Source organism: Pelodiscus sinensis, chromosome 32 (assembly GCF_049634645.1).
Source record: "Pelodiscus sinensis isolate JC-2024 chromosome 32, ASM4963464v1, whole genome shotgun sequence".
In the NCBI taxonomy this organism is placed as follows: domain Eukaryota; kingdom Metazoa; phylum Chordata; order Testudines; family Trionychidae; genus Pelodiscus; species Pelodiscus sinensis.
The window spans coordinates 6,345,873-6,373,807 of NC_134742.1; the positions used below are offsets into that span (position 1 = coordinate 6,345,873).

At 54.5% G+C, this 27,935-nt stretch overlaps 3 protein-coding genes across 10 annotated transcripts in view; all 3 read right to left on the reverse strand.

The window, feature by feature from the left end:
* The window catches only part of LOC142823105 (C-type lectin domain family 2 member D-like), a 250,235-nt gene that overhangs the window by 167,764 nt on the left and 54,536 nt on the right, over positions 1 to 27,935 (reverse strand). The window lies entirely within an intron of this gene.
* On the reverse strand, positions 1,922 to 27,882 carry LOC106732546 (killer cell lectin-like receptor subfamily B member 1B allele B). Of its 4 annotated transcripts, XM_075913415.1 has the most exons (7): positions 20,143 to 20,592; positions 18,928 to 19,023; positions 9,345 to 9,521; positions 7,762 to 7,916; positions 4,453 to 4,565; positions 3,815 to 3,943; positions 1,922 to 2,044 (listed from the first exon to the last, which is right to left on the reverse strand). In XM_075913415.1, exons 1-6 carry the CDS (start codon positions 20,225 to 20,227, stop codon positions 3,820 to 3,822), a joined length of 750 nt encoding a protein of 249 aa, XP_075769530.1. In that variant the 5' UTR covers positions 20,228 to 20,592; the 3' UTR covers positions 1,922 to 2,044; positions 3,815 to 3,819. The 4 variants fall into 4 exon arrangements, with proteins under 4 accessions (XP_075769530.1, XP_075769529.1, XP_075769528.1 ...); XM_075913414.1 differs by lacking the exons at positions 18,928 to 19,023; positions 20,143 to 20,592 and adding exons at positions 24,677 to 24,772; positions 26,928 to 27,882 and having other exon boundaries at positions 1,967 to 3,943; XM_075913413.1 differs by having other exon boundaries at positions 1,967 to 3,943; positions 20,143 to 20,589.
* On the reverse strand, positions 13,904 to 15,443 carry LOC142823103 (uncharacterized). Its single transcript, XM_075913405.1, has 2 exons — positions 14,625 to 15,443; positions 13,904 to 14,429 (listed from the first exon to the last, which is right to left on the reverse strand). The coding sequence occupies exons 1-2, from the start codon at positions 15,172 to 15,174 to the stop codon at positions 13,957 to 13,959; spliced, it is 1,023 nt and encodes a 340-aa protein (XP_075769520.1). The 5' UTR covers positions 15,175 to 15,443; the 3' UTR covers positions 13,904 to 13,956.

A 27,935-nucleotide genomic window follows, 5' to 3' on the forward strand; every position in this document is an offset into this window, starting at 1 on the left:
TCTGAGGGAAGAGAGAGACCAAGGGCTGCTGCCAGCTCCTCTCATGGCCAAATGAGACCAGACTGAGGGGCCTGCTTCAGGATCGGGGCCAGTGCAGCCAAAGCCAGACAGGGTTGGGAGTCAGGCAGCTGAGGCCAGACAAGGGCCAGGTGGCTGCAACCAATTTCCTTCCCGCCACCCTGAGGGGCAGGACCAGGTTGCTGCGGCCAGATGGGAACTATCTTGCTCCTCCCAGTAGGCCGCCTGGAAGTGTGTGAGCCTCCCTTACAGCACACCCCCTGCAGACCTCTTTAAATCCCCTGCTTCCTGCAGACCAGCACGCCCCAGCCAGCTCGTAAGGGAGTACAGGCTGCTCTTGCCAGACCAGTGCACTGGGGTGCGCCCTCATTCACTTCTGCTCTCAGTACAATGAGGGGATTTGCTCATAATGCAGCAGTGTAGAAGGTCTGGTTCCAGCTGAGAATAGGAGCCAGAAGCTGGTTGAAAATCAGAATTGGCATCGGCCCAGAACTTCCCATCGTTTGACATTTGTTCCTATCCTGGACTGGGGCAACGTGCAGACTTCCCACTGCATTTGGGTGTCATTTCTTGGTGTAAAATTCCCAGCACCTGGACCCCCTGCCCAGCGCCCCAGATAGGTTGCAGAGAACCCAGAGAGGCTGCAGTCTGATGTATGGCTTTTATGTTGTGAACAAAGGATTTCCTGGTGCGCTATAAAGGATCCTTTGATGACTGGATCAGCCTAAGGAGGGAACTGGACCAGGCCAGGAAATGGACAAATGGCACCGAATTCAAACGGGTGGGTGGGTCCCCGTTTCTTCTATTAATTCAATAAATGTTTCAGTTTATAATAAGACTGGCCTTGTGGTTACAACCTGGGCCCATGATACAGGCAAGGGCGGGAGGGCGGGTTCAGTGCCTGGTTTTCCCGCACAGATCTGCAGTGTGACCCAGGGTGCCTTGCTTGGGCTGGATTTTCACTGCTAGGAAGCTGCTCCATCAGCCATGGAGGGTTGTTAATAGTTTGTTGCTGTTGCAGGTTTCCAGCGGCAGGAGAAGAACAATGAGCTTTTCTGAGCCGCAGTGGGGTTGCCAGTTCAGGATACCAGAACTGTCAGCCCTGAATCTGCAGCAAACCAGCCTAGAAATCAGAAGGCAGAGCCAAGACACTGTGACCAGGATGGGGTGGCCTGGTCCTGTCCGTGGGGCTGTGCCAAGCGGCCTCATCATGTGGGGAATTGATGGGCTGGTGAGAGACACTTGCTGAATAGAGACACAATAGGAATTAAGATGCACAGATAACGTGCAGTTTTGTGCAGGAGGAGACAATGCTTTTATATTATACCACTAACAAGTATCTGTTTAAAAGCATTTATCAGCTCAAGGCTGCTACCAAATGGGAAATGCGAGGCCACCACATTCGCTCTGCAGCTTCCTCTGATCCTAACTCCCAGCAGGGTCAGGAGAGAAGAGAAGAGAATCACCAGGAATGTGGGAGGGGCTGGCTGGAGAAATGCCCCTGCCCAGGACTGTCCCAGCCCCAACCCCTCTCCCCTTGGGGGAAGATCTTCGTCCCCCATCCCCTACCATTCGGATGGGGGCATTGCTGGCTGTCAGGGAGTGAGGGGAAGGTGCAGTTTGCTGCTTTCCTCACTCTGGCTGGGGATTGCAGGGGGCAAACGAACCTGAGCCTGCTGCAACTGGGAGACACGGAGCTTGAGTTGCAGCGGCCATGGAAAGGGGCTTATCACCTGGCCCCACACTGCAGTGGTGAGAGAGGGCTGGGGCTGTCCTCTCTCCCTGGGGCAGCCTGCAAACTGAACCCCTCACCCTGATCCCCACCCCAGAGCAGTGATTGAAATGAAGCACGGACACCTTTACTTTCCAAAAAAAAAATTAATGGAATTAAGGACCCAACCCACACCAGGTGAATCTTCAAGTAGAGAATAAATCATCTTTCATCAGGGACACGTTTATTTTTTGAACCTTAAGTTCTCATGTGACTAGCTCCTCCCAGTCAGTGGCCCCTCTGGATATTCCAGCCCTGAGCAGTGGTGTGAGACAAGGACGAGATAGGAGAGAAATCAACTTCTTATTCATACAAATAAGATTCATATGGTTGGGGCCAAGGGGTTCTGAGTGTGGGAGGGGGCTCAGGTCTCAGGCAGAGGGCTGAGGAGCAGGAGTGTGAGGGCTCCAGCTGGGGACACAGGCTATGGGATGGGGTCAGGTACAGGAGAGGTTTGGGGTGCAGGAGGAAGCTCTGGCTACTGCAAGGAGAGGACTCCCTCAGCTCTCTCCTCACAACAGCCCATTGGCTGGGGGACAACAGCTCCTTTCACTGCTACTGCGGCTCTAGGGTCAGACCTCCACAACCACAGCCAGGTTGGGCCTAGGCCCCCCTACCCCACCCATAAATGGGTCTGTGCTGGGGCCAGGTGTTGCACAGAAACACAGCAAGAGACAGTCCCTGCCCCAAGGAGTTCACAGTCTAAACTGAATGGACAAAGGGTGGGAGAGGAAACTGAGGCATGGAAAGGGCCAGTGACTTTTCAGGAGTCACATGACCAGTCAGAGGCAGGAATATCCCAGAGTTCTAGCATCTCCGTGGCCCACCAGCCATAAACATGCTGGCTGTGTCTAGACTGGCTATTTTTTCCGGAAAAGCAGCTGCTTTTCCAGAAAAACTTCCCAGCTGTCTACACTGGCCGCCTGAATTTCCGCAAAAGCACTGATGATCTCATGTAAGATTGTCAGTGTTTTTGCAGAAATACTATGCGGCTCCCGTTCGGGCAAAAGTCTTTTTCCGAAAAACTTTTGCGCAAAAGGGCCAGTGTAGACAGCAGAGATTTGTTTTCCACAAAAAAACCCCAATCGCGAAAATGGCGATCGGGGCTTTTTTGCACAAAACCGCGTCTAGATTGGCCATGGAAGCTTTTCTGCAAAAAGTGCTTTTGCAGAAAAGCATTCTGCCAATGTAGACGCACTTTTCCAAAAATGCTTTTAACGGAAAACTTTTCCATTAAAAGCATTTCTAGAAAATCATGCCAGTGTAGACGTAGCTGCTCAGTATTACAGACCCCTTTACTGTTTGTGTGATAATAGTTCCTGGGCTCTGATCTGGCACTTTCGAGCAGGAGATCTTGAAATGCTGCAGCCAAGACAGTTTGATTATCCCCATTTTACAGATGTAGAAATTGAGGCACAGACAGGGAAAGTGTCTTAGTCACCCAGCATGTATTTAGCATCCTATCCAGCAGCCTAGTGACAGGAGTTAACGATCGGTTAGGGCAGGATGGGCAGAGGGGCGTCAGGTCAAAGGTTTGATGGCAGCAATGGAGGGGCCGGGGAACAGAGCTGAGAGTGGGACCTGACAGAGGTGCCAGGAAATGAAAAGGGGTGAAATAGAGGGGGAAACCCAGATCCCCAGCTGGTGTGAATGGAGCCGAAGCTCCCCTGGAATCACTGGCCAGATGCCCAGCTGGGACACTATGGATCTGGGCTGATTGATGTGAGCTGGGGATCTGGGGCAGACTCTTCCCTCCCCAGCACTAGGGGAGAGGACTAGAGATAACCGTCCCCAAGGCTCAGCACAGCCGGACACCCCACAGCCTAGCCCTGCTGGAACAGCAAAACCGGAGCTTGGACTCGCTTCTACAGACTGAGGGAGGGCTGGGAGTCAGGACTCCTGGGTTCCATTTCCCACTTTGTCACCAATTCTCGGTGTGATCTTGGGCAGGTGCGTGTCTGTGACTCAGTTTCCCCAGGTGTGACACGGGAATAATGGAGCTGTGCTCTGAGGTCTCCTCCATACCCTGCTCAGAGGGGGACGGAGTCTCGTTGGCAAATCCACTGGAGTCCAGAGCTGCAGCCTTCTGAATGAATCTGATTCCCCTTCATCATCCCACAGCTGTTCCCCTCAGCTGGGCCTGACACCAGGAGCCTGCGGGACACAGGAAAGGCCCCTGTCAGCGCCTGTGGGCCCATCACACTCACTCGACAGCGGCTCTTCCCTGTGCTAACAGGATCCGCAGCTGCCCTGTTCTCCCCTCCAGCTCTCCCGAGGCGCTGTCTCTCCCCACCACTGCCAGGGCCTGGTCAGGGCTCTAAGGGCTTCTTCCTGCCCCAAGCTCAGCTCCAGCCCCCTCCTCTCTGCTGTACTAGGCTCTACCCATCTCCCTCCTGTCCCATGGAGCCTCCTCATCTGGCTGTGCCGACGCTGCCCCTCCTGGTCCCCTCCTGCCTCTGGCTGGTCCATGTCTGCCCCTCTCCTGCCCCCCTCTCTGGGGATCCCCAAGGCTCCGGCCTTACCCCTTTGCTCTGTTCCCTCCACAGACTGTCAATGGACAACCTCAGCGTCACCTCACCCTGAACATCCCTGCTCCTCCTCTGCCCTCCCCGTCCCTGTCCCCTTCTGCCCACACAGGGAAAGTGACTCAAGGAATCTCTCACCGGGTCTGATCCAGCTGGGATCCATCCAGCCAGGTCCAGGTCTTCTCCAGGGAGGGGTGGGACAGTCCCACCCAGAGCTTAGATGTGCTTTGTGTCAGGTCCTGGAGGGCCTCCTGCAGGGAGTGTGACAGGCACCTGGTGACCTGAATGTTCTCTCATGTCCAAGTCGTCAGCAAGTCCAGCACCAGAATTATGGGGCTGTTTGCAATAGTTACCCTATTTCCAATCCTATGGCAACCCTTTTACCGAGCAATGACAGTCCAGGAATTTAACTCCTAAAATGCACAGCGACAGAAGACCAGTATATTCATGACTTTTTTGTTTTGGCTCCCACCTGTGGGCCACATGTTGAGCCCTGTGTAAACACAAACTGCACCGCGGGCCACAAGCAAACAGACTGTGGGACACATGTGGCCTATGGGATGTGTGTTGAGCAGCCCTGATCTACATCTCTCTCTCCCGCTTCCTCTCCCTCTCCCAGGCCACCCCTCCCAATACACAAGCTATGCAGCCACATGGGGCACCATGAAACCTGCATCACCAAATTGCCCCGACTTCATGGTGCTCTAGGCAGCTGCGTTGTGCGTATGTGGCAGCCCCAGCTCCAGCAGTCAGCCCCATCCCCCAGCCAGCTCCCTACGGGCTGTGCCCAGTAGAGACATCCTTGGGGGATGCTGAGCTCCCTGCCATGTGGGCCCATTTTCCCACCACTTCCTGCCCATTTCTCCACTTTCCGCCAACTGACATGGCCTGGGGGCTTAGCAGCGCTGGTGTGGGCAGCAGGAATCAAGCCTGTCCCCTTAGTCACTGGCAGCAGCGGGAAGAGGAGTGACCCCCTCCCCAGACCACATGGCTCCGCCGGTTCCCAGCTGCTTCCTGGAACCACTGAGTGTGGGGACAGCTCCGCACTTTCCCCAACTCCCTCTTCTAGGAGTCTGGTAAGCAGAGCTGGCTGGGGCCCCTGCTACTTGCCTGCCCTGCTCCTGCCTCTCCGCACAGTCCTGGGACTGCCCCCCCGTTCTGGCTCCCACAGTTCTTGAGCCTCAATTAAGGAGAGGTGCAGGTCAGGAGGCTCTGGTAAGGACGGCCCTGTCTCTCTCAGGGGGTATGTCTACACTACCCTCCTAGTTCGAACTAGGGGGGTAATGTATGCATACCGAACTTGCTAATGAAGCCCGGGATTTGAATTTCCCGGGCTTCATTAGCATAAAAACGGCGCCGCCATTTTTAAAAGCTGGCTAGTGCGAACCGAGGCGTACAGATAGTTCGGATTAGAAGCCTAACCTGAACTATCTAGTCCGTGCCGCGTGTAGCCGCGCGGCACGGGGTTTGCACTAGCCGGCTTTTAAAAATGGCGGCGCCGGCTTTATGCTAATGAAGCCCGGGAAATTCAAATCCCGGGCTTCATTAGCAAGTTCGGTATGCATACATTACCCCCCTAGTTCGAACTAGGGGGGTAGTGTAGACATACCCAGGATGTGTCTACACTGTAGAAGGGGTTTTTTTTTTAATAAAAATGGCCATTTTTCTGAAAAAAATTTCACTTACATCCACATTGCAATTGTGTTCTTTCAAAAAAAAATTGGAAAGAACAAAAGGGTTTTTCTGACATTGGAAAACCGCTTTCTACGAGGAAGAAGCCCTTTTCCGAAAGAGCTCTGTTGCAAAAAGGCTTGTGTGGGCGGGGAAGAGGGAGTTCTTTCGGAAGAGGAGAGAGGAAAAAGCACAGGGGTCCTGGTGACCACTCCATCCATAGCAATCCCAGCTTACATGGGAGACAGCGTCCGTTCAGTGTGGACAGTATCTTTACACTGACAACACAGATATCTTTGCTGTGTGGACATAGAGTTGCCAGGTGTCCGGTATGCAACCAGACAGTCCAGGTTTTGGGTCCTCTGTCTGGTAAGAAATTTCCGAAAAAAACGGGCATGTGCAATGTCCGGTATTTTCTGGTTTTCCGACTGGGCACCAGACGGGGAGAGTGGCTGGGAGGGGGCGCGATCAGCGCTGGGACCTCTGGTTGAGAGTGAGGCCTTGGGGAGGAGGGGAAGCCCTCTCCCTGCTCCTGAACGCTGGGCAAGCGAGTTGTGGAGCTGCAGCCGGACTCGCTGGGACCGTGTGCGGGACAGACAGGGCCCTGGGATCTACACGTACCCGGGTCAGTCCTGTGCCTGCTGGCCAATTCCCCTGCTCCACTACCCCTGCTACTCCTGACCCCCTCCCAGCCAGCCAGTTCCCCCCCACTTCTCCTCCAGATCTTCCCCTGTCAGCTTCGCTGCCCCACGCCCAGCCCTGCTTCCGGTGGCTAGTTCTCCCCTCCTCCTCCTGATCTCCCCCGGCCAGCCCCACAGCATCCAACCCTGCCCCCCAACCCTGCTTCCTGCCAGCTGGTTCCCCTGCCCAATCTCCCCTGGCCAGCCCTGCTGCCCCCGACACCACTCCCCCACCAGCCCTGCTTCCTGCTGGCCGGTTCCCCCACCCAATCTCCCCTGGCCAGCCCTACTTCCCTATGATCCCCCATCTCCCCCAGCCAGTCCCACTCCGCCTACCTCCCGAGCAGTCCCTCCACCCCCATCTGAAATCAAGTGTGTCCAGTATTTTTTTTTAACTCACCTGGTATCCCTATATAGATGCTCTCTTTTGGAAGATGTTATCTGGAAGACCTCTTTGGGTGTGTCTACACTAGCCCCCTAGATTGATTTAGGGATGCTAATGAGGGTGAATGAAATTGCAAATGAAGCGTGGGATTTAAATAGCCTGTGCTTCATTTGCATGTTCCCGGCTGGTCACCATTTTAGAAATTGGCTAGCCCGAAGTAACTGCCCGTGGCAGTGAAACAGGATTCCGAATTAAAGCCCTAACTCCAGTTAGTTGGTAAACCTCATTGCAGGAGGAATACCAGCTAATTCAAGTTAGGGCTTTTTAACCCCCCTAGATCGATCTGGGGGCTAGTGTAGATGTACCCTTCCAGAAAAGTTTCTTCTGAAAGAAGCCTGCAGACTAGACAGAGCCCCACTCGCATTCCCAGCTGAGCTGGGTTCAGCACACGCACACAGGGGAGGCTAACAATGGCTTAGAGCTGCCTCTGTCACCTACCCTGACGCTGAGGCTAGTGATTTCTGCTGGGACTGTCAAAGCTGCCTCAGGAGTTTGGACCCCCCTTAGTAACCAGTAATGGGAACAGGGACGTCCAAACCAAACCGCTGGGCAGCTGTGGAACTCCCAGTCCTCAAGTGCATCTAACCAGGCTCTGTACCCAGGCCCGGCCAAGCAGGGGCAGCTCCAGCAGGGGGTTACCAGCCCCTTTACCAGCTCCTTCTGGTCCCGGATCACCAGCAGCTGGGAGCCCCTCGCGGCACAGTCGCTGCGGCTCTTGTTCCAGGTTTCATTTTCTGTGGAGACCCAGTAGCACTTGTCCCCGCGCAGCCGCCAGTCCGAGGGGCAGAGTTTGCACCCGGAGCCCCCTGCAAAGACATGGGCGCTATTAGTGCTCTGAGGCTCATTCCCAGCTACTCCCTTCCTGTGCTGGGCAGGGATGGGGATAAATGGGTTTGAATTAGAGATGTTCGATAGCTGTTAACTGAATAGTCGAGTAACTGCATGAATTCTTATTGGTTACTTGACTAGTCTATAGTCTCTTGGGGGTGGGGCCAGCAGCCAGTGCGCCCTGAACCCACTCCCGAGGAGCCCCTTGCCAACCTACCCTGCTGCCTCTGTATCAGAGGCAGATTGCAGGGAATTGTAGGCAGCTTGCACCAGGTCCAGGAGCTCAGACTCCTGCCACACCCCCAACCTATGGGCAGGGGCTGCTGCCATCCCAAGAGGAGAGCTTGTTTTTAAATGGATTCTCCTCGCAGACCTGCTCCCGCCTGGCCTCTGCTGCTGCCTCTGATATTACGCCAAAGAAAACAGCTGCGGGCTGCAAGGGGGGGGGTGATACTTTATTAAGAATTTTTCAATTAAATCAAACTAATATTTGTTTAAATTATTTTCATTTTTATTTCTGAATACAGAGCTCCCGTCCCCTCCCCTTGCCTGCGGCCTCTTCGCCGGGGGAAGCGTGAGAGGATCAAGGGGCAGCGTTAGGAAAAGGGGGAGCCCTCTCCTCACTCCCTCCACCTCAGCTCCAAGCGGCAGGGAGTGGCCAATCCACCCCAGGCCCCCCTCTGCACTGAGGAGCAGAGGTGTGGGGGAGGGGGCGCTGCTTCTGCTCCCTCCTTCCTCCTCCCCCCACGGGAGCATTTTCTTTTTAACTGGTCCAGCCTTCAACACCAACACCCCCCCCCCCCACGGAGCGCAGCGGGCCCCTCTCCCCGCCCTGCACAGCGGCAGGATCTGGGCCTCGTGCAGCAGCAGGCCCCTTGGGCACGGGGTCCGGGCAGGCTGGAGCAATCCAACGCCGAGCGGAGGCGAGCCCAGCCCCAGTGCGCTCCCAGCCTCTCTGCGCCCCGCAGCGGGCAGGGGAGACCCGGGGCCGGGGAGTCCCGTCCATGCGGCAGCGCAGCAGGCACGCGCCACGTGGCGGAGTGACTCCGGGTGCTGGGGTGTTTTAGCGCCCTGGGCAGCTGCCCGGCTGGCCTGCCCCTTAATCCGGCCCTGGTCACGGGCCGCACAGTGAGCCCCTGCGGGCTGCATGTTGTGCAGGCCCCATTTAAATCTTCCCGGGTATGAGCCTACAAAGGGCCACTAGGTGTCGCTGCCCCCAGCCAGGCCCTGCTGAGGCAGGTACATTCCCAGCCTGGCACTGAGCAGGGCTGGGGAATAGATCGGTGCAGCCAGCAGGGGGCGGCGTGTCCCTGCCCTGCAGGAGCCCCATGGCCTGGCCCGGCAGCTGGGTTCCCACTGGCAGTGCCTGGGGGTGGGCGGCTCAGACACACCCACACTGGAGTTACCTGCTGGGCCGGGCTGGGCTGAGGGGCACAGTTGGGATCGGACACGGTCCAGGCGGGCGCTGCAGGCTGCTGTGCTGGGGTCCCCACTCCCAGGGGCTGTGGCTGCATCTCTGCTCCCAGCTCCGTCGCTCCCAGGGGCTGCCGGGGTCTGTCCCTTCTCGGACGCCAGGTGGGAAACTGCAAAGCAGCGTGGGGAGGGGAATGATGGTGACTGGTCGGTGTTACCGGAGGTTGTTAGACGGGAGAACTGACAGCCCTGTGGAGACCCAGGGCCTGGCCCAAAATCTGCTCATCCCCATCTCCTCTGTCTCCCCTGGGCTACTGAGCAGCCCCAAAGGGCCAGGGTCTGAAAAGTGGCTGGGCCTGAAAAATCAGCGTAAGAGATACCTAAATCCCTGGGGCCTTTTTGCAAACCCAGCCTGTGTGTGCAGCTCTCTCAATTACTCACTGCTCACCTGCACAGTGTCAGAGCACCTCAGAGTCTGACCGGATTTAGCCTCCCAACCCCAGATGAGACACGGCACAGAGCTGTTACCACCATTGTACCACTGGAGAAACTGAGGCACAGAGGCCCTGGAGGTGGGGATGACCAGTCTGGATCCCAAACCATGTGATCTGGCTCTCTGGGGGTATGTCTACACTACCCCGCTAGTTCGAACTAGCGGGGTAATGTATGCATACCGCACTTGCTAATGAAGCCCGGGATTTGAATTTCCCGGGCTTCATTAGCATAAGCGGGGAGCCGCCATTTTTAAATCCCCGCTGCTTCGAACCCCGTGTAGCGCGGCTACACGGGGCTCGAACTAGGTAGTTCGGACTAGGGTCCTATTCCGAACTACCGGTACTCCTCGTGAAACGAGGTGTACCGGTAGTTCGGAATAGGCACCCTAGTCCGAACTACCTAGTTCGAGCCCCGTGTAGCCGCGCTACACGGGGTTCGAAGCAGCGGGGATTTAAAAATGGCGGCTCCCCGCTTATGCTAATGAAGCCCGGGAAATTCAAATCCCGGGCTTCATTAGCAAGTGCGGTATGCATACATTACCCTCCTAGTTCGAACTAGGAGGGTAGTGTAGACATACCCTGGGGCTGCATGTTCAGTATACTATACTCCTCCTCAGTCCTCACTCTGTGTGGAGCCTCAGAGGAAAGGCCAGGAGACGTGGGCGGGGTGTGAGATCGCACAGGAAGCAGAGGAGCTGGGCTGCATCTCTGAGGGTGGCAGGCTGGTGGTCAGAGTGTCTGGGTCTTTCTGCTGCTACAGACATTGCTTTGCTCACAGACTTTCTCCCAGGCCGGGATGGGTGCCCCTCCCCCTCTAATGCTCCCACCCGAATACCAAGGTGAGGGGCGTAGCCAGCTTGCTTATGACCTTATCTGGCATCTGTCACTTCTAGGGTTGCCAGATGGTTAAACCAAAAATACTGGCCACGACCCCATGAAAAAAAAAAAACCAGGAAAAAAATTCTGTTGGGGTGCGGGAGAGACCAAAGTTGTTATGCAAAAAAAAGGGGGGGACTCCGAGAGTTAAACAAAAAATCAAACAGCATTCAAACAGCATGGCCCCTTTCACACTGCGTGCAGAGTAAGAATAGCGATAGGATAAGGCGAGATGTTGAGCATTAAGAACCAGGGGAGGCTTTGCTTCCTCTTGGTCTTTAGTCTTTTTGCTGGCAGCCATTTTGTGCTTTTGATCAAGCAAGAACACAGGTAAGTAAGGGGTCCGGGCAGCGGCGGATTTAGGGCAGGGCGAGCGGGGCGGCTGCCTCGGGCCCCGCGCTTCCCGAGGCTCTGTGTTATGTCGTGGGGAGTTTCACAGCATAGGAAGAAATCAGTGGAAAGGCAGAGAGCTGGAGTAGGTGCAAGTGTCCATTTTATTGCATAGCACAGAACTCACTAGAAGAAGCCCAGACTAGCTGGGCTGACCCCAGTGACCTACTCAGTTACCATAACAACAAGATCTATATCTACAACCCAATATAAAACACCCTGTGCATGCGCCGTGTCAAAGGGGACGCTTCCCGAGGCCCCGCGCATGTGCCATGGTGCCACGGCACATGCACCGTGTCAAAGGGGGGGCCCCGTGAAATTTCGCTGCCCGGGGCCCCACGGCGCTGCCCTGGGCCCCGCGGCAGTCTCATCCGCACCTGGGGCCAGGGCTGGGGGCTGGAGGTGTCAGAAAGCCGGGGGCTGGGCCCGGTTGCCAAGTGTGTCGTAGGGTTGTCAGGTGTCCGGTATTTTTTCCTCCTAGCTGGGAAAAAATCAGAAAATACCAGGTATTGTAGGTGTCCGGTATTTTCTGAATTTTTTTACCGACTGTCCTGGCCAATACCAGACACCTGGCAGCCCTATTCCCCTCTGTGCCGCTTGCCCATGTTCCCTGAGATGCAGGGGAGGATCATGGGATTATACAAGGGGTTTTAGGCACCTAAAGCTGCAGAGAGGCCTGAGGGAGGTTTTCAGAAGCACCTCGGCCCAGCTCCTCAACAGTATCCAGGGGTATGTCTACATTACAGCGCTAGTTCGAACTAACTTAGTTCGAATTAGTTAATTCGAACTAAGCTAGTTCGAACTAACGCATCTAGAACTAAAAACTAGTTCGAACTAGCGTTTTGCTAGTTCGAACTAGCGCGTCCACACTGATTGGACGCAGGGGGGCATTTAAGGACAGCTGAAACCGGTTCTGGCAGGGCATCAGGTCAGCAGTTGCTTTGTGTGGCTGCTGTCTGAGGCTATCTGAGGCTCGTGCTTAAAGGGACCCCCCGGACAGCTGGTTCTCAGCTTTTCCTGCTTGCTTGCCAACCTCGCCGAGGGACAGCAAAGCGTCGGTCTCTGTGCCCGTCTGTGTCGGTGCTTCCCTTCGGGGGGGCCGCCGCAGGTGGCAACATGGAGCCACAGCTCGCCCTGCACCTTCTGGTGCACGTTCTGGACTTGCTGCTGCAAGCCTGCCAGCAATGGCTCGAGGCTGCCTGGCACCACCTGGGGAACGTCAGCCCCCTGCCTCTCCACCTGGCCGCCCTGGGGGCCATGGAGGAGCCGCGGCGGCGCCCCGGCACTGGCGTGCCCCGCCGCATCTGGCGTCTGGACACCAGCAGCGACTGGTGGGACCGCATCGTCCTGGAGCACTGGGACGACCGACAGTGGACCCAGAACTTTAGGATGAGGAGGGACACCTTCCTGGAGCTCTGCGAGTGGCTCGCCCCTGCCCTGCAAAGAAGGGACACTCGCATGAGGCCCGCCATCCCCCTCCAGAAGCGGGTGGCCATCGCCCTCTGGAAGCTCTCCACGCCGGACAGCTACCGATCCGTCGGGAACCAGTTCGGCGTGGGGAGATCCACTGTCGGAGCAGTGCTCATGCAGGTACGGCGCTCGTCGGCCACCGAGCCGGGGGGGAGGGGGGCTGCGAGGAGGGGATGGGCCACCCCAGGGACAAAGGGGGGGGCGGGAGGAGGCGAAGGCGCCCCGCACCGGAGAGGTCGGGCTGTCCCGGCCGTACTACACGCCGCCAGGGGGGTTGCTTCCGGGAGTGGGGCGCGGGGCACTGCCAGGGCACGCACGCTCCCAGCCACCCGGGCGCCCCACTGATTGACGCTTTGCTGTGTCTCTCTCCGCAGGTGGTCAAGGCCATCAACCGGGTGCTGCTCCGCAGGGTGGTCCGCCTCGCCGACCCGGACGCCGTCATCCGGGGATTCGGCGCCCTCGGCTTCCCCAACTGCGGGGGGGCCATCGACGGGACGCACATCCCCATCCGTGCCCCGGAACACCAGGCGTCCCGGTACGTCAACAGAAAGGGGTACTTCTCCGTCATCCTGCAGGCCGTGTGTGACCACCGGGGACAGTTCACGGACATCAATGTGGGCTGGTCCGGCAAAGCACACGACGCACGGGTGTACCGGAACTCCTCCGTGTGCCAGCGGCTGCAGGACGGGACCTTCTTCCCCGACCGCCACATCAGGGTCGGGGACGTGGACATGCCCGTCTGCCTGGTGGGGGATGCCGCCTACCCACTGCAGCCGTGGCTCATGAAGCCCTACACGGGGCACCTCAATCCCTCCCGCCAGGCCTTCAATAACAGGCTGAGCAGGGCCCGCATCGTGGTGGAGGGGGCCTTCGGGCGACTGAAAGCCCGCTTTCGATGCCTCCTCACCCGTCTGGACCTGGCCGAGCACAACATCCCTCCCGTGGTGGCGGCATGTTGTGTGCTCCACAATTTGTGTGAGCGGAAGGGGGAGGCTTTCTTGCCAGCCTGGATGGCTGAGGCTGACCGCATGGCTGGACACTACGGTCAGCCCCGCACCGCCGCCGTCCGGGAAGCCCAGCGGGGGGCCATCCGGATCCGGGAAGCCCTGCGGGAGAGCTTCCAGGTGGAGGAGGAGGAGGACTGACCTCTCCCTGCATGCCCCACCGGGGCCTTCTTCCACCCTACCCCCCCCTTCCCCTTTCCCCTCCCTATCTACTGTACAATAAAGACACCTGGTTTTCAAACAAAAACGTCTGTTTATTTCAGAGAACTGGGGTGGGGGAGGGAGGAATGAAGGTGGGAGAAGGGAGGGGGAAACCTGGGACAAGGGAGCTGGAAGGGGAGGGGAGGGAAGGGAGGAAGGGAAAGGAAAGCTCAGGGGTGGGAGTCCGGCTGCCTCTCCCGTCTCGCCACACTGCGGGTCCGGGGGCGTCGGTGGGGAATGGTTGTGGAGGGGGGGGCAGAGAGGACAGGGGGTGTGGAGGAAGCAGGAGCGGAAGCAGGAGGAGCAGGGGGAGCAGGGGGAGCAAGAGGGGGAGAAAGAGGGGGAGCAGGGGGAGCAAGAGGGGGAGCAAGAGGGGGAGCAGGGGGAGGAGGAAATGGAAAGCGGTCCAGCAGGCTCTGGAGGTGGCCTCGCAGGGCACGGCCCTGCTCCTCCAGGGCCTCCAGACTCCTCTGGCGCAGCCTGAGGTCCTCCTGGACCCAGTGGTCCTGGAGACGGAGCTGTCGGTCCAGGAACCGGAGATGCCGCCTCTGGTAGTCCTCCTGGTTCCTGGCTGTCCTGCTTGCCCGGGCGCGGGCGGCTGCTGCAGGCGGTGTGGTGCGCCCTGCAGGCCCCGGTGCTGCAGCTGTGGTGCAAGAAGACCAGCGGTCAATTACCCCAGGGGCCCAGGTGTGTGAAACCCAGCTCCCCTCTGCAAGGCCAGGGCCCCTGCAGGATCCCCAGCTGCTGCTCCGTGGTGGGCAAGGCCCAGGCGCACGGTCCCGGGGCTCCCTCTCGCCCCAGCCCCCCGTACACATAAGGGGAACACGAGGGTACTCACAGGTGGACGCCTCCCCGGCCTCTGATGATGCAGGCGAGCGGCTCTGTGGGGTGCCTCGGGGGTCCCGGGTCCTGGGAAGGCTGGCGGCAGGCTCCTGGCTCTCAGAGCCCTCCTCCTCCTCCTCCGTCTCCAGGAGCGGTCCCTCTGCCCCGGGGTCAATCACGTCCCGGGGGGCAGGGACGGCATGAGGCCCCAGGATGCGGTCCAGGGCATGGAAGTGGGGGCAGGCCTCCGGGTCAGCCCCTGGCAGGCAGGCCCGGGAGTAGGACTGCCGCAAGTCCTTAATTTTGCAGCGCACCTGCTCCCGGCTGCGCTGGTGGCCCCTGGCGGCCAGACTGGCAGCCATGCGTCCATAGACGGCCGCGTTCCGGTGGCTAGTGCGGAGATCGTGGACATTGGAGGCTTCCCCCCAAACCTCGATGAGGTCCACGATCTCCGCACTTGACCAGGCGGGCGCCCGCCTTTTGCGCCCCCGGGCAGGCTCCCGGGAGCCGCCAGGCTGGTCGTGGGGAGCAGTGGAGGGCTGGGAACCCTCGGATGGCTGGCTCATTGTGTGGCAGGTGCAGGCTGTGCAGGCACGGGTGCTTGCAGCCTTGCAACTGGCACAAAGTGAGTAGCCAGCCCGTGGCCCTTTAAGGGCTCCGGGGCCGGGAGGGGGGCAATAGAGTTTCCCTGGTGTTGGCCAGAGTGGCCACCAGGGAAACCTGGGAAGCCTTAGCCTCCCACTAGTTCGAACTAAAGGGCTACACAGCCCTTAGTTCGAACTAGCTAGTTCGAACTAGGCGTTAGTCCTCGTAAAATGAGGTTTACCTAGTTCGAACTAAGCGCTCCGTTAGTTCGAATTAAGTTCGAACTAACGGAGCGCTAGTGTAGCGCCTAGGAAAGTTAGTTCGAACTAACGTCCGTTAGTTCGAACTAACTTTGTAGTGTAGACATACCCCAGGTGTCTAACTCCCTTGGGTGCTGGGCAGCTCAATATGTTTGGGAACCTAGGCCTTAGGGGCCCAATTCCCATTTATTTCAATAGGTGTTAGCTTCTCTTTTAAAGAGAAGCTAGATAATTTCATGGAGGATAGGTCCATAAAAGGCTATTAGCCAGGGGATAGAAATGGTGTCCCTGGCCTCTGTGTGTCAGAGGCTGGAGAGGGATGGCAGGAGACAAATCACTTGATCATTGTCTTCAGTCCACCCCCTCTGGGGCACCTGGTGCTGGCCACTGTCGGCAGACAGGATACTGGGCTAGATGGACCTTTGCTCTGACCCACTATGGCTGTTCTTATTCCTAAAACAACCCTCTAGGGTAGGAGTTCTCAAGCTTGTGATACTGCGACCCCGCCCCCGTAAGTTGCTCATGACTCCCCCCAGTTACTGCAACCACCCTCTAAGCTGCTTGTGACCCCCCGGGGGATCAGGACCCACATTTTGAGAAATGCTGCACTAGGAGTGTGTTTACATAGCAGTGTGATGTCTACACTTCAAGCAGTTATTTCAATTTAATGATGAAATAATATCCAGGTAGAGGACTACTTACTACTCCCACTTCTGTAACCCTCATTTCATGAGGAATAAGAGTATGTCTACATTGTATAGCTATTTTGGGACACTGGAGGTATTCCAAAATAGCTACCACACGTCATAACGAGCTGCCCATTATTTCAAAATATTTTTCAAAATAACAGGCGTGCTATTTCAGCATCCCAGTAACCCTCGTTCAATGCCAAAAGCCAAAATAAGCTATTTCGACTTCAGCTACACAATTAGCGTAGCTCAAATTGTGCAGCTCATTTCGGATTTATCCCTCCTGCGCAGACGTGCCCTGGGTGTCTCGCTGTTTTGTTAAGCACCTAAACCCTGTGGAATTGCAGCCTTAAAGGATCAGCCCAAGTCACATGGGGAATCAGTGGCAGAATCTGGAACTGATCCTAGAGCTCCTGAGTTCGGATTAGCATCAAAACCACTGAGCCAACCTCCTTGTCAGAGCACTTGTGAGCTCCCATCCAGTCCTGCACCCTGCTGCGATCAGCCAGCTCCCTCTGACATGTCAGCCTAGAGAAGGAAACTCGACATTCGGGGGAAACATTCCCAGACGGCTTTTGGTGATGTCCTTTCCCTATTTATCCCCTATTATGCAAAGACCCACAGCGAGAGACAGTCCCTGCCCCAGCTGAGATCAGGGCTCCGTTGTGCTGGGTGCTGCACAGTCACACAGGAAGAGAAAGTCCCTGTCCCTGCTGCGATCAGGTGCAGACACACAGTGAGAGACAGGCCCTGCCAAAAAGAATTTACAAACTGTACAGATAAAGGAGGCACGATCTCCATTTTACATTTGGGAAACTAAGGCTCAGTGTAATTCAATGTAATTCAGAAGGAGTCTGTGGTAGAGCCTGGAATGGATTCCCAACCCCCAGAGCTAAGAACTGACAGCCCAAGGGGATATATTCAACCTCAGTATGAACATGGTGTTTCTGGGGCTCCTTAAAATCTCCCCTGAAATAAGCAGGATGAAAACATTGGTTAAGGGAAGAAATAGAAGCATAAGGCAAAAGACGTTTGGAAGGCCATGCCACAGATCTGGGAGTAGAACTCTGGTCTCAAGGTTCATCTACACAGCAGCCACTACAACAGCCGTTATTCCAAAATAACAATGTGAGGCTGTGTCTAGACTGGCAAGATTTTGCACAAAAGCAAGCGCTTTTGCACAAAAACTTGCCAGCTGTCTACATTGGCCGCTTGAATTTGCGCAAGATCACTGACTTTGTAATGTACAAAATCAGTGCTTCTTGCACAAATACTTTGACGCTCCCGCTCGGGCAAAAGCCCTCTTCCGCAAAAATTTTTGCGCAAAATGGCCAGTGTAGACAACGTGGTATTGGTTTGCACAAAAAAGCCCCGGTGGCGAAAATGGCGATCATGGTCTTTTTGCGCAAAACCTCGTCTAGATTGGTCACGGATGCTTTTGCGCAAAAGCACTTTTGCGCAAAAGCATCTGTGCCACTCTAGATGCTCTTTTCCACAAATGCTTTTAACGGAAAAACTTTTCCGTTAAAAGCATTTGCGGAAAATCATACCAGTCTAGACGTAGCTTGAGTGTCTACACAGCAATTCCGTTATTTCTAATGGATGGCTTACTCCAACATCTGTAAACTTCATTCCACAAGGAATAACGCTTATTTTGAAATAGCTGTTTCGGAATAGTGGTAATGTGTATGTTCCACTGCTGCTAATTCGAAATAGCTCCTCCCCAGGGCCATTCAAAGTAATTACTCCCCAGTATTCCCTGGGGCTCTAAATCGAGATAGTTCACCCACATTTGGGGAGCCTGCCTTGGACTAATTTTGAGGCTTCCCTATAGTGTACACGTGCTACTTTGAAATAGGTATTTTGGAATATCTCTTCCAGAATACCTTATTCAGAAGTAAGAGCGCAGTGCAGATGTAACCTTAAGGACAAACCTCTCTTTTCACAGGGTCTCTCACTAGGACTCCCTTGTAGAATAGTGATAGAAATGTAGCCGTGTTAGTCTGGGGTAGCTGAAGCAAAATTCAGGACAATGTAGCACTTTAAAGACTAACAAGATGGTTTATTAGATGATGAGCTTTCGTGGGCCAGACCCACTTTTGGTATATATGGTTGTGACTACTTTCTTCCACTATTTGATCTGAGGAAGTGGGTCTGGCCCACGAAAGCTCATCATCTAATAAACCATCTTGTTAGTCTTTAAAGTGCTACATTGTCCTGCATTTTGCTTAGGACTCCCTTGGTGCATCTCCCCCTCTCTCTCGCTGCTGTGTCTTTGATAGAAAAAATTAAAAAACTGTTCATTCCAATATTTCAACATCTGGCTTTGCCTCAAATTAGGCAAACTCTCAAATGCTTGTAACTCTGATCAAAACTTTCTGTCAGCGCCCTGAACTCCTGCCCCTGCCCTGAATCCCCTCTCAGCACCAGCACCTCTTGCCTTCCTGCATCCTGAACCCCCTCCTGTACGCCAAGCACCTGCCCTAGCCCTGAACTGCCTCCCAGAGCCTGCACCCTGCATCCCATCCCCCCCGTCCCAGCCCAGTGAAAGGGAGGAGAAGAGGATGGAATCTCACTTTCTTTTAGCCAGCTCCAGTGTGTGCCAGGATCTATCTAGTTTCCCCTCCATCCCCATGCACACCCACCTGCCTGGGTATCTGATTGTCTCTGTGCGACAGCCAAGTGCTTTGCAGTATGAAGGTCACCAGCTAGTGGGAGGGACGGGACAGTCCAGGCCAGTCACTGATGGACACTCACTGACAAACCCGGTGCGGCAGCTACTCACCCCACATCCCCAGCACTATCACAGCGACCAGCAGCACCATGTTCCCAGCCCATCCGCCCCACCGCGCCGCGCGGTGCCACCAGGGACACTGGGCACCTGCAGAAACCAATATGTAATAAGAGGCAGTCGAGATCTGGTGCATGAAATATTGTTTCAGGGCCGCACTTTGCAACGGGGGAGGGGGAGGGCTTCAAAACTCAGAGCCTCTGTCCTGCCTCCTGCTTCCATGTGCTGCTCCCCGTTCAGCTCCCAAGTACCATGGCCAGCGGGGCTGCCCCTCCCCTGTCCTATGTGGGTGGGCTTGAGGCATGTTAGAACTACTAGTTTCTCTCCTTTCCTGCAGGTGGGCAGTGGGGTCTAGTGGCTAGATCTGGGAATTTGCGCTTGGGGGTTCCAGTCTCAGCTCTGTGAGGACTGTGGGAGCTGGGCTGGGTGGGGTGAGTGGGGGAGAGGAAGGGATTCTGGGAAGCAGGATTCCTGGGTTCCTCTCCTAGCCATGCCCCTGACTTTCCTCTTGTCCAGAGGCCAGTCACTCCCCTATCTGGGCCTAAATTTGCCTATAGCCTCCGCCTTGGAGATCCTGTTTGCCTTCTCTGCCATATGCGCAAATACTGAAGGATCAGACCCCTAATACTTCACTGCTGTCAATCCATGGCTACGTCTACACTGGCCCCTTTTCCGGAAGGGGCATGTAAATTTCACTAGTCGTCGTAGGGAAATGCGCGGGGGATTTAAATATCCCCCGCGGCATTTAAATAAAAATGTCCGCCGCTTTTTTCCGGCTTTTAAAAAAGCCGGAAAAGAGCGTCTAGACTGGCCCCGATCCTCCGGAAAAAGTGCCCTTTTCCGGAGGCTCTTATTCTTACTTTGAAGTAAGAATAAGAGCCTCCGGAAAAGGGCACTTTTTCCGGAGGATCGGGGCCAGTCTAGACGCTCTTTTCCGGCTTTTTTAAAAGCCGGAAAAAAGCGGCGGACATTTTTATTTAAATGCCGCGGGGGATATTTAAATCCCCCGCGCATTTCCCTACGACGACTAGTGAAATTTACATGCCCCTTCCGGAAAAGGGGCCAGTGTAGACGTAGCCCATATGTTCAACTCAGACTGACCCCAGCCCCTGCCACACTGTGAACCCTCCCTGGGGTGGCAGCTCCAGCCCTGTCCCTGCTGCTGGGACATGGAGCCTGCAAGCGGGGAGCAGGGTTTGCAATCAGTACCTGGGATCCTGGCTGCAGGTGGGACGGCTGAGCGGCCCCCCCTGGACTTTAGGTTCAGCACCGTGTAGCCCTCCTCGTCCTCCATCAGCTCTGGTATGGCCACCAAGAGAGCGGAGGCAGGGACAGTGCAGCTGGGAGCCTCTCTGAGCTATGTGGGGAGGGGTGTGAGACCACACAGGAAGCTGAGCCATGGCCCGTAGCTGGGTGCGTGGCAGGTTGATGGACAGAACCTGCAGCCTGAGGGGCTGTTTGCTGCTGCAGAAAGTGCCTCATGTAGCTGCAACAATTCTTAGAAGTTACATGGATACTAAAATGCTCCCCCAGCTCCAGGAGTGGAGCCTGCAGCCAGCTGATACAGAGGTAGCAGCATGTGGGGTGGCAGATGGGAGCTGGTTCATCAGTTAAGCAGTTATCTGACCAGATGTGAACAACCCTAATATAAGGAGTCATCCCCAGCCACAACAGGGACAGCCTGCAGGGCGATGTCTACACTGGTGGCTTATTGTGCAAGAACATCTTGCGCAAAGGTTCTTGTGCAATAAGTCTTGCACAGTAAAACGTCCACACTGCCATGTGTGAGCTGTGCTTTTGCACAAGAGCGCCCATGGCAGTGTGGGCGCTCTCTTGTGCAAGAAAGCACTGATGGCCATTTTAGCTATAGGGCTTTCTTGCTCAAGAATCCCTGTCGAGTTTCCACACTGCCCTCTTGAGCAAGAGCTCCTGCACAAGAGGGCTTACACCTGTTAAAAAAGAGCGTAGCTCTTGCGCAAGAAGCCCTCTCTTACACGCCGTACTGTAAATCTTCTTGCGCAAGAGGAGGCGGGCAGTGTGGACGTTCTGCAGATTCTTGCGCAAGAGGAGGTGGGCAGTTTGGACGCTCTGCGGATTCTTGCTCAAGAACGTCTATACTTGCGCAAGAAGCTGTGAGTGTAGACATAGCCCTGGTGCCCTGAGACAGGAGTGGGGGGCACAGCCCATTTGTTCAGGTGCTTTTGCCTGTCCCAGTCACTGTAGCCTCTGCCCATCAATGCAGAAGCTGTCATGTTTTGATAAACAAGGTGTGTGCCTCAGTTTCCCCACTGGTTTCACAAGGATTCTATTTCTCTTTGGGACAGTCACGGAGACAGTGAACCTGTCTGGATCCATAGCACTGCAGTGTCCAAAACATTCCATGTTTGATGGAGAGTCAGCAATTATGTCTTAACAAATAGCAACACAAGCAGTCAGACCAACAGAAGCGTGGAGTCACCAGAGATACTGGCTCCAGGAAATACAAACTGGGCTGTCCAGCACAGAGAAAACTGAAACCCCAGCATCTTTGAAGCAGGTGATTTTTGCCAGCATGGACACAGAGCTCAGCTCTGCCTTCCCAGACTAACCTACTGGCCCTGAAAAGCTGTGTCCCAGCTGGCTAATCAACGTCAGCTTGGTTTGGAAAGGTGGCTGTAAACCCTCCTGGACCCTGCACAGATCATAACACCCTCCTGCACCCAAACGCCCTCTCAGACCCCACACTACCTCCCTATGGAAGTGAAGTGTTTACCAGGCATCTGAACTCATTAGATATCCTGGCTTCCCAGGGTGTGAACAAGGGGTTTTCTAGATCATGGAGACCTGGTGTTGGAGTCTCAGGGCTGTGGGGCACACCTATGGGAAAGTGAAGTCCCATAAAGGGGGCACTCCCAGAGACTGTGGGAAAACTTGCAGGAGGAGCACAGCCTGGAAATCCCTGACTACGTCCCAGATGGTAACAATGAAGGATGGACCTGCAGCCCAACATGGTGAAACTGAGGCATAGACTGAAGAAGAGACTCACCCAAGGCCATGTCAGAAGTCAGCAGCAGAGACAGGTCTCAAGGACCAGTCCACAAGGCCGGGCTCTTTTTCCCAGGATCACCTTGGTTCTCCTGCAGTAATTCCCCCAAGAGATCAATCCCCTGTTGCACAGGAAGCTTAGAGCTACGACAGTCACTGCTCTGGGATGTTTTATTGCCACCACAGAGTAGAATTCCCCCTTCCTCTTGGATCTCTCCCTTTGTGCACAAGCCAGGCACTAGATGGAGTTTTCACTTCCTTTTATTCATCTGCACCCTACTGCATGGATGGGCAAGAGGCAGCTAGTGGGCCAGATGCTTTCTGGGAACCTCACTACACAGGAAATGCAGCTGCTTTAAACAGCAGGCTGCTAATTGCTCTGCAAGCTGGGCAGGGAGGGACTTTGTGCACAGTCCCCCTTGCAAAATCTTCCGGCTCATATTGGCCAGTTTCCAGCCAATAGGAGCTGAGAAATTTTGCTGATGGCAGGACAGCGAATGAAGCCTCCTCATTCCCTCCCTCCCTGTGCGGGAACAGAGCCAGGTGGAGCAGCCTGCCCAGCACACAGGCATGGAGCCTGTCTCAGGCTCTTGCAGGGCTGCTGGCTGGGAGCTGTGTATTAAGCATCTCCTAGCCAGAGCCTGCCTCTGGCATCCCACCCCCTCTCCCTGCAACCACCTGCCCCAGGACACCACCCAACCCCTCTGTGCCCCTTTCTCCCATCTCTCGTCACAACTCCCTCCCAGAGCCAGCACCCCCCTTACTCTCCTCCCCCACCTCACCACCCAAACCCTCTGCACTGCCTTTCCCCCCTTCTCCCAGGACACTACTCCGTACCAGACCCTGTACCCCCCCACACACTCCTCCCCCAGATCACAATCCTGCGCCCGTAAACCCTCCTGGACCCTGCAAAGATCATAACACCCTCCTGCACCCAAACGCCCTCTCAGACCCCACACTCCCTCCTGCACCCCAGTCCTCTATCCCAAGCTCCCTTCTAAACCCCACCCACCATTCCAGACTCTGCACCTCTCCATAGAAGTGCGGCCTTTGACCACCTACCAAAATCTTGGAGTGCCTCCCCATTACAAATTATTGCCCACCCCTGAAGTAGACTCTCTGACCAAACCACATCTCCCAGGCTACCCTGCAGATGTGGGACTCCCAAGATGCACTGCAGTCACGAGGAACCCCCCCCCCCCCTTAGGATGCCCTGCAGGCACAGGACTCCCAAGATGCTCTGCAGCAACAGCCAGGGGGGAAGATTTGTGTCCAGCAGAACCTCAGCGTTACAAATACTTTGATCACAATGGCAGGCACCCTACATGCCCTAGCCCCACACCACCGGCCACCCCAGGGAGCTGACAGCAGGGCCCCCTGGTCCAGTGTGTGTGTGGAGGTGAAGCTGAAAGGGGGCAGGTGTCTTGGTGCACGGCTCCAGCTGCAAGCACCGCCCCCTCCGCTCCCATTGGCTGGGAATGGGGAACTGCGGCCAATGGGAACTGAAGGGAAGGTTCTGGCAGAGTGGAGCAGCACCTGGAGGCACATGCCAACCCATCTCTGGAGTCATAGGGGCACAGTGCCGACCTGAGCCATTCATGCGCACGTCGCCTGGGGCCCTGCATCCGCCCCACCCGCCTGCCCGTCCCCGCCATAGGTGGACTCCCCGGGTAGGTGCCCGGTTAGCCCGCTCCTTAATCTGGCCCTGAGGTGCACATTGGCCCCTTGTGAGGGCAGCATGGGGCCAGGGCAGAAAGGAAACCTGCCTCAGTCTTCCTGTGCCACCTACCTGGAGCTGCCTGTGGTAAGTGCTTCCGGGCAGAAGGCCACACGCTAACTCCCAGGACCTTCTTGTAGCCAACACCCCATGTCCCCACTCCTGCACTCCAGCCCTCTGCAGAGCCAGCACCCTGCACCCCCCCTGAACCTCTGCCCCAGCTCTGCCCCTCCTCCCATACTCAGCACCCCACTCCTCTTCTAGGCCCCCGCCTCAGCCCAGTAGCAGTTTGGGAGGGAGACAGGGGGACAGGGAGTGGGGTTTTGGGGAAGGGGCAGGTTAGATTTGCCCTTAAATACAAATAGTTATCTTGGGTAAAAAAAGGTTGGAGAACACTGCCTGACTTTGTCAAAAAAAAAAACTTCCCTTTTTTTAGTAGTTTATATGTGTTTGCTTTTCTAATCTGTGCTGCTGCCCAATTGTCTACTTCAGTTCCAAATGTAATGTGCATTTGGACATTCAGTTCGTAAGAGAAAGAGAAAGAGTGTAAATATTTGGGTAAAATTTTCTAATTTGAAAATGTTAATATAACTTTCAAGTTTGAAAAAAAAAATGGAAAAACGTTGAAACGTTCATTTAATTCTCCCTACATCCTTCCATTCTTTGACCAGCAGCAGAGCTTTTCACATTCTGAACTTCATAATTTAGGGAATATTTACACATTTTAAAAGAAGGCGACAAGATTTTTTTTCTATAGCCATAAATGTCCCCTTTATTTATAACCAGTTCCTATTTGCACCTTGTTCTCCCTCTATCCCCATGTGTGCGCACCCATCTCTCTGCCCATCCAATTGTCTCTCTCTTACAGACAAGAGCTTTGCAGTAACATGATGTTCACCAGCTAGTAGAAGAGGCTCCACAATGGAATTCCAGAGGGATGGGACAGTCCAGCCTATTTGCTGATGGAGCCGCACAAATAAACAAGTGTCAGTGGCTACTCACCCCACATCCCCAGCGCTATCACAGCGATCACTAGGACAATGTTTCCAATCCATCCGACCCACAGCGCTGTGCGGTGCCACCGGGGACTCTGGGCACCTGTAAGAACCAACTTCAGGTGAGAGAAAATCAGGATCTGGGGTATGAAATATTGATTCAAAGAAAAATACAGCCCTGAACTCACAGTGTGGGTAGAATCCTATGCCCTTATGGAGTTTGTTAAATGACTGGGGCCTATCCATTCACCTGCTCATCTTGTTTTCCTCCATAGACCAATCTGGCATGGCTGGAGAGCTGCCTGTTTTTTATAAAGGCAACAGGGGTGAATTTTTGCCACTTTCTGGAATATTGGCACTTTCTCCAATCTTTTTACATTTCCCACATTTTAAAATGAAACTTTCCCCTTCTTTTTTTAATCCCTCACCATATTTATTCCTTGTTTTTCAGATTCTCTTTCTGTTTGAAAATATTGTTCTTAACTATTGCCTTGTGTTCAGCATATGTAGCGTCAATTTGCATACCCTGGCAGTCATACATAAGTCAGCTGAGTGTCCAGGAGAAAACAGTTACAAATTGCATGTACCAGTTTAAACAGAATTTGGCCATTGCAAATCTACAGTTTAGAGTCCAAACTATGAGCATTCAACTCAACTGTTATTTCTACCTTCCTGTCTGCCAAAAGCACGGACAAGTGTCTACGTACGTTGGAAAGCAAAGGCCTTAGAACACTACTGGACATTAAATGGAATGAATTTGTAACAAATACCAGGATGGGTCAAAGTCCAAGAACAGCTGATCTACAGTTATCTAGAACAGAATCTGGTAAGTCCCAGGATGTTAACAATGAAACAGAACATTGGCCTTGGGCATCTAGAGAAACATGCAAAAAGGCCTCCCTCCAGCAAACAGTCCTGAGAGAGAGAGAACTTACAGAGTGTGACAACCCAAATCTGCATCTGACGAAGTGGGTCTTTGCCCACGAAAGCTTATGCTCCAACACTTTGGTTAGTCTATAAGGTGCCACAGGACTCCTCGCCGCTTTTACAACCCAAATGATGCACAAAGGAGGCCCAAGTTAGCCAGAGCTGGTGGAGGCTGGGTCATGCCTTGAGCAACAGGGAAAGGATTTGGCATCACTAATGTTATTTTTGCTTTCCCAGTTGATTTTCCCAAAGGTTTCCCATTTGCAACATTAGTGTCTGGAAATTTTTTCCCATTTGTAAACACCTTTGGTTTGGTGCTTGCTGTTTCCATTGTCAAAGTTGAATTGGGATGTTGCACAGCTGAGTGTGATTGGTCAGCTTACTCACATGGCATTCTATTATTTATAACTTATTTCAGTCTTGAAGTCACAGACTCACAGAAATGTGGAGCTGGAAGGGACCTCGAGAACTCATGCAGTCCATCTTCCCCTCCCTCACCCTGCACTGAGCCAGGAACAAGTTTGCCTTGACCTTTATTGAACTGGTCTTTATTTAACCTAGTCCTGAAATCTTACAGTGACTGGCCGTCTACAACCTCCCTAGCTGACCTGTTCCAATGCGTAACTCTCTTCACAGTTAGAAAGTTTCCCCTAAAATCTCACCTAAACTTCCCTGCTGCAAATTAAGTAGGTTCAGGTACTGTTCATCCCTCCTCCAGGGACACAGAGAGCATTTGTTCAACACTTCCTTAGTAATAACTTTTTCTGTATTGGAAAACTATTATCAGCCCCCTCTCCCCCCCCGCCCTCGCCATCTCTGCTCTAGCCGGAGCACAGCCAGTTCTTTTAACCTGTCCTTACACGTCATGTTTTCAAAGCCTCTTTTAGACTTTTTTCTATCTTGAGAACAAGATAGTTCCCTCTTTCAAAAACTAACCCTACGATCACACAGTGCCTGCAGGGAAGTATCTGGGCAGGTTTTTATTTTTGTCAGGGCCCCAGAAGCCTGAGTCTATCCTGCGACCATCTATGACTCCAAAAGCCACTAGCAGGAGCTCGATGTGGCGCAGCTGGAGAAGGGCCATCTGATGCACCCTCTCTACTGGTGAATGGTGCCTGGAGCTCCCCCTCTCCAGGCTCCTGCACCAACAGCCCCCACATAGCAGTGAGCTGTGACTGAAAGCTGATCCAAAGTATCTCAGCTACATCCCGAAGGCCAGAGGGCCTCCCTGGCACAGTCCCCCTCTGGGTCAGGCATTGAGAGCAACAGGCTGCCAAGCAAAATCCACCCTGGGGTTTAACATGAATCCCCCAGGAAATAAAACTACTTACCGAAGGGCTGAGCTGAAAAGGGAGACCTGGAGTCAGGAAAGCCAGAGGGGAGGTTCAGATCCGCATAGACGATCTCCCCTGCCATGGTGCAAACAGCTGAGAATTGCTCACACACCTGGCAGTGTTGGACAGACTGCAGCGCGTATGTGCATGAGATTGATCTCAGTCCCACACCAGGAAATGTCGCTTCTCAGAAAGCGGAATTCCACACCTCACATGTGACCGCAAAGGGTCCTTCAGAGTGACAGCAGATTAAATCGTGCAGCCCTAAACCCATGTTACCACCCTTAAAATTCTGAGACTGGTGCAGTCTTGGGCCAGGGAGTTCGAATGCTCCGTAGCTATTTTAAACTCTAGTCACAGGGGCTAGAATGCTCTGGGAATGAAAAACCTGGTTTTTAATCTCTGTTCTGACCCGCTGTGTGAATTTCCACAGGTCACTTCTTTTCTCCACATGTTTCTCCTCCTGCTACATTTCTATTTAGATTGTGAACTATTGTACAGACTCCTTTTGTGTCTGTGCTGTATCCAGTACAATGGGGCCCTGATCTCAGCTATGAATCATCTCCATTTCATAGAATCCTAGGGCTGGAAGATACCTCAGGAGGGATTGAATCCAGCTCCCTGGCCAAAGCAGGACCAATCCAACTAAATCAACCCAGCCAGGACTTTGTCAAACCAGGACTTAAAAACCTCTAGGGATGGAGATTCCACCCCCTCCCTAGGGAACCCATCCCAGTGCTTCCCCACCCTCCTAGGGAAAATAGTTTTTCCTAATGTCCAACCTAGACCTCCCACACTGTAACTTGAGACCGTTGCTCCTTGTTCTGCCATCTGTCACTACTGAGAACAGCCTCGCTCCAATGTCTCCATCCTCTTTGGAACCTCCCTTCAGGAAGTTGAAGGCTGCTATCAAATCCCCCTCACTCTTCTGTTCTGCAGACTAAATAAGCCCAAATCCCTCAGCCTCTCCTCGTAGGTCATGTGTTCCAGCCCACTAATCATTTT

Bases quoted from the DNA above. Each gene is read 5' to 3' on its own strand.
- LOC142823103 (XM_075913405.1), bottom strand. From the start codon at position 15,174: ATGAGCCAGCCATCCGAGGGTTCCCAGCCCTCCACTGCTCCCCACGAC. The intron at 14,430-14,624 runs GTGAGTACCCTC...CTTGCACCACAG, and splicing joins GGCCGGGGAGGCGTCCACCT to CTGCAGCACCGGGGCCTGCA.
- LOC106732546 (XM_075913415.1), bottom strand. From the start codon at position 20,227: ATGGAGGACGAGGAGGGCTACACGGTGCTGAACCTAAAGTCCAGGGGG. The intron at 19,024-20,142 runs GTACTGATTGCA...TGGTTTCTGCAG, and splicing joins ACCTGCAGCCAGGATCCCAG to GTGCCCAGTGTCCCTGGTGG. The intron at 9,522-18,927 runs GTGAGTAGCTGC...GCTGCTTTGCAG, and splicing joins GATAGTGCTGGGGATGTGGG to TTTCCCACCTGGCGTCCGAG.